Source organism: Limulus polyphemus, unplaced genomic scaffold (genome assembly GCF_000517525.1).
Source record: "Limulus polyphemus unplaced genomic scaffold, Limulus_polyphemus-2.1.2 Scaffold345, whole genome shotgun sequence".
Taxonomy (NCBI): domain Eukaryota; kingdom Metazoa; phylum Arthropoda; class Merostomata; order Xiphosura; family Limulidae; genus Limulus; species Limulus polyphemus.
Window position 1 is genome coordinate 265,748 of NW_013665955.1, and position 5,248 is coordinate 270,995.

Genomic DNA, 5,248 nt, shown 5'->3' on the forward strand with positions numbered 1-5,248 from the left:
TACGTGTGGCATTCTGTTACACTAATATCTAACATATAAGTATCTGGAAAAGATTTCATAATATTAATGTAGAATACTTTGATATACTTGCCTATAGATACTGTCACTTGACTAAGTATATTTTCTACTACTCTGGAATGCTCAAAGTTTTTTAACTTGCTTTTGTGAAAATTATGTTTTCTCAAAATCAATTTTATCATCAAGTCAACATAATACCTATTCTTGCACATGCTCACTTCTGCAATTGAACTCAAATAATTCTTTTTTTCCAAGTGTATACTTATTTCATCATAAAATAGATACATTTTACTGTTAAGTGGTCTGTATGAGAAAAATCAATTAGATTATTTCACAGTAGGGCAAAAACAATAAATCGTGACCAAAGGCTTTTAAACTAACCCTTGTTCTTACAGTCTAATTAATAAAGAAATTAGACCTTGCAAGTGATTAGTTGCAAAGTATTCAGGTGCTAGTTTTCTTTTAACTCAGTCTCTCATAAAGAAGAAAACTCTGCACCGAAAAATGGAACACATCACATTTTTTTATTCACATAAGAAGGCTTTATTACAGACTTTAAAAGCAAAGTTTGGCAGGATTGTTTATCCTTTTTTTAAAGACTTCTACCAAAAACATAATAAATTAATTCAATGCCAAATAATATTACAGAAGTATTAAATGTTTAATTTTCAACACAGGGTTTATCTACTCACAATGGATAAAATAAAGTGGGGTAACTAATGTGAAACCTTTTTAAAAAAAAATTATACTTCCAACTAAAAACATACAATTTTGCATTTTATGAAGCCATTACTAGCATATTACTCTACTTTCACTCACGTTTTTAGAATTGTGGCTACTCATTACTAAAACTTGTTTAAATAAATAAGACCTTAGAAACTACACAGAGTATTTATAACAGATTCATTAAGAATAACATACAGTATGTTTGTGATAAGATCAAAAATTGACTGGTTAAAAACATTTTTAAAATGAGGATAATATTAAGTATTTGTGTACATCAAATTAAGACAGTATTAAAAAGAATACAGAGATAAACACTAGGATATGTAGGATCACTTGGAAAAATTTAGCATCTTACTAAAAAAAAAAAAAAGATACCTATTTACAGTTAGAAGGAACTTTTCTCAGCCATTCCAGCATAATGAAGACAATGGGCATACCAACTAGTTGGCTAGATTTGTCCTAAAATGTCGAAGCATATAAAGATTTACACCTTATTTGTATTTGTTTAAATGTGAATTTTTTTTATTATATAGAACCACAATTACAGAAAATCACACAACATTTGGTTTGTTTACCTTTTTGTTTTGGGTCACAATAATTGAGAAAAATGCTTTTGTTATTCCAGGTTTTCATCTTTAGGAATAAATTAACAACATGCAGTATTTTATAATCCTTTTCATCACAAAAAAAGACTATTACAAAACAGTCATATCTGTTTAAGAAGGGATGTGAATACTTGAGCTTTCTAATTTGGTAAATGCTAATACATCTTTGTACAGTGTTTATTTATGAACAAACAGTCGGCCTAGAATGGATTAAGGTTTAATCCTTTACAAATAGACTTGTCCCTTCAGAAACCCAGCACTGAAGATTCCCTGCTTAGAAAACCTGCTAGATAATTTTTCATATTAAATATTCAGGTTAAAACTTGTACGATATTATTTTTTGAGACATAGTTCCAAATATGAATATCATGGTCTGTATTTCCAGAATCTGCAAACAATTTTTACTGTATTCACAGTAAGTAGAATATTTTTTAAATTCAATTAATAAGCTATGAATTTCTTTTAACATTTTATATTACAAAACAACAGTCATACACATTTAAGAATGGATGTAAATATTTGAGCAATAAGCTTTCCAATTTTATAAATTCTAATACATCTTTGCAGTGTTTATTTCTGAATGAATGCTTAGAAAGGATTATATTTAATCAACATTCAAAATATTGATAAGTTTTGAAAATTCAAACCACTGTTGCATTAAATGCTTGTCCTTGTATCTCCAACGGCCAGTTAAAATTGTTTTGTTTTTTTCAGTACTTTGTAAATAATAAATTAATTTTTTTTTTCTCATAACTTGAAAAATCCAATTTAAGTCTTCTACCTAATCTTTATTTCTACTCAACTTTGATACCTTTTGTTACTAGATAACAATAATCTGTCTTTTTCTTGTTTGTGCTGTCTCCGTCTTATTTCCGAGGATCTAAAAACAGAAAAACCATTTAAAGATGTTTCTAAACAGTTTTCTGTAAAACCAACGAAAGAATTGTATTTTTCAGTGATCAAGATTAACAGATTTCTGATGTAGAGATTTTATAGGAATCAAGAATACTTAAACAATTTTTGTAGTGTTCATCTGAATGACATGAGAATTTTTTTTAACTTAAAATTCATCAGTTTTAGTGAAGGTAGTAAAGTTGTCACTGATGAATACCAAATGTAAACCCCATTACTAACATGACCTCAACTACCATCCATTGTAGTTTAAATAGTTCCAAATCGTATATGGGATTTCTCGTATGCTTTTTTTATTCCACCTATTCTCATCTCCTAGATTATTGTATATTGAATACTTTATGTTAAGAAGACTGTTATTTAAGTGTATGTTAGAATAGCTTTTTTTTTTCAATAGTAAATGTAAGTTGTATAAAATCGCAAGCCAAACAAGTTTCTTACCGGGACGAATAAGATGAAATGTGGTCTTCCAGTCTTTCCTGATCTATATAAATAAATAGCAATATTACAACATCTATTATATCAGTTATTTGTTAAATACCTTTGTTAATGCCTTTTTACTAAAGATAAATGCAAATCCAGTAGAAGAAAAATTACATCAAATAAAAATTAAAACACAGCATTAATCACTATTCTAAGTGTCGTGTTTTGTCATATATTACTAGCTTCAAGTTCTTAAGCTTACTGTAAATTTCATGTTAAACACAGTTATTTATAGTAAACATTCTACCATAGGTAAAGTAACATTTGCTAATATCTTTGATAAAATTTTTGTACCTTCATTTAATGAAATAAATAAGAATTTATATTCTTAATACCTTGTAATTGGGATTTTATGGTACATTCCTCTGCTCCTTTACACCTTCTGAGCTGATTTAACTGCCGTCTCATATCTTGTAGTTTAAATAGTTCCAAATCATATACAGCATTTCTCAACTAAATTATAACAGAATAAAATTAAGGATTACAGAACACTAAGATAATTTGATATAAAACTCAATAACAACCTTTTGGCCAAATACTGTATTTTTTTTTAGCCTATAACACAATTAGTCAAAAATAAACTTTATAATATATGGGGGGAAAAAAAAAGTTTCAAAATTAAAACTAATATTTAAGGATAAATAAAACCACAAAAAAAATTAACATCTCAATTTTTTTTCATGGTTGTTATGTTAAAGGAAATTTTGTTTATACTTTATATAGCCAAAAAGACTTTAGGACATGATTGTAATTAATTAACAAGTGTTCCTTAGCATCAAGGTAAAGTTAGGAGAGCATCAAATAACTGTCCTTTCTTTCATTACTTTCCAAATTTATTCTGTCTTCATCATCCAGTTACAAACCATCATAAAATAAGTGATGTACAATATATTCTTAACCTTATGTCTACTGCAAGGTCAATGTGCATGTCACAACCTTTTACAGTTACATTCAAAATTTAATTAAACTATTGTTAATGTTTGGCAATAAAGCATACACAAGTTTATAATTCAAATGTTCATGTAGTTTTAATTTCTTAACTTCAATACGAAATATTTTAATCTAAATCTCTCTGTGTCATGCTTTTGTGCTCCAAATTGGTATCTTAGATTTTCTTTCTACCCTTTTATGGGTTTTAATTTCCAACCTCATATTGTGGATAGTGAATATAATTTTAGAACCTCCAGTCTTCTTCCTTGATGAGATATAACAAAAGGTCCAACCCTTCCTGTACCATTTTGCCTAATTCGTGCTGACATTGCTACTAGATTGTTTATAATCAATAGAAAAGGCAATTTTTTACTTACAAGTTTCTTTATATTTGTTATTTCATTTTTGCTGCTCATAAGTAGGTATTTGGCCTCAGTTTCACTATTTGCAATTAACAGAATTTCTTTAACTTATTTATAGCTTAGTTAGAAAGCCAGTTAAATTAATGTTTTGGAACATTTTATTGTAGTGTGATATATTATTTGGGTTTCCACCCAGCTCATAACCACAAAAGTATCTATGAGAGTAATTATACTATGATGTTTCATAATGTAAGCACATTTTTACAAGGTTTTTTGAAATTAAGTATTAAGATTTCGTAAACCTTTTTCTTTCAGAATGTTGACTATCCAACATGCACATTAATTTTGATTTTAAGATTAACAATACTTTAATGCATTAGAACATTTTCAAATTTCACATGCGAAATCTTTATAATCTCCAGATAATTATTAAATTGTTTGTTTAAAAAACTATATTTAATTTCTTATTTTCAATAGTGTATTTCTGTACAGATTGGTTCGATATGACCAACTTCGTAACCTCAATAAAAAATAAGGAAAAAAAATATAAATTATGCTTTTTTCATTCTAGAATGACTACAAATTCTAATACAAACACAATTTTAGTCTAACTAGCTTAAATCTCATGTTATACATTTATATATATATATTGACCTTCCAAACGTGCCTGCCTAACAATACAGAAGTTAAAATGATGCAGTGCACTCATGTTTACATCGTGTTACGTATCCAATAATATATAACTGACCTTTAGTTTTTACAGTGACCTGTCTTGGTTGTGTTTTAGTGAATTAGTATTTTGTAAAATACAGTCACATTTCAACTATTATGCATTACATATGTATATATATTATTTCTATTTACAAATAAGCTTTTAAACTTATTTTTCTTGAAACATAGAACAGTAAATATAGTAAAGCAAACAATTATCTCTTCTAGTTATGACCTTTGTACTCATTTGCCACTTGTCGTGGGTTGCTTTGCTAAGCCTTATGAAATTTACCACGTGGAGGATGTAAAAAGAAATTTTTGGGGTATATATACATTTTAATTAACCAAAAAAATCATAAATTACTATATTGATACCATAGAATTCCACTATAATTTATCAAGTGCAGTAACTAAGCTGTATTTGGTTCTAAAAAAAAATATGAAATTTCGAGTTCACTAAATACTTACCTCATCATTTGAAATCATGTGAAAAGAATGAAA

General features: G+C 27.5%; 1 protein-coding gene across 5 annotated transcripts in view; it reads right to left on the reverse strand.

Annotated features, from left to right (window-relative positions):
* Positions 1-260: 260 nt before the first annotated feature.
* LOC106457559 (putative extracellular sulfatase Sulf-1 homolog) overlaps positions 261-5,248 on the reverse strand; it is a 58,517-nt gene continuing 53,529 nt past the window's right edge. For 4 of the 5 annotated variants that reach the window (XM_022383532.1, XM_022383535.1, XM_022383534.1 and 1 more), the window contains exons 16-19: positions 3,080-3,197; positions 2,703-2,745; positions 2,161-2,244; positions 261-1,203 (exon numbers count right to left, since the gene is read on the reverse strand). In XM_022383532.1, coding sequence (XP_022239240.1) covers positions 1,185-1,203; positions 2,161-2,244; positions 2,703-2,745; positions 3,080-3,197 — 264 coding nt within the window. In that variant the 3' untranslated portion in view covers positions 261-1,184. The remainder of the gene's footprint in view (positions 1,204-2,160; positions 2,245-2,702; positions 2,746-3,079; positions 3,198-5,248) is intronic. The other variant, XM_022383536.1, reaches the window with a different exon arrangement.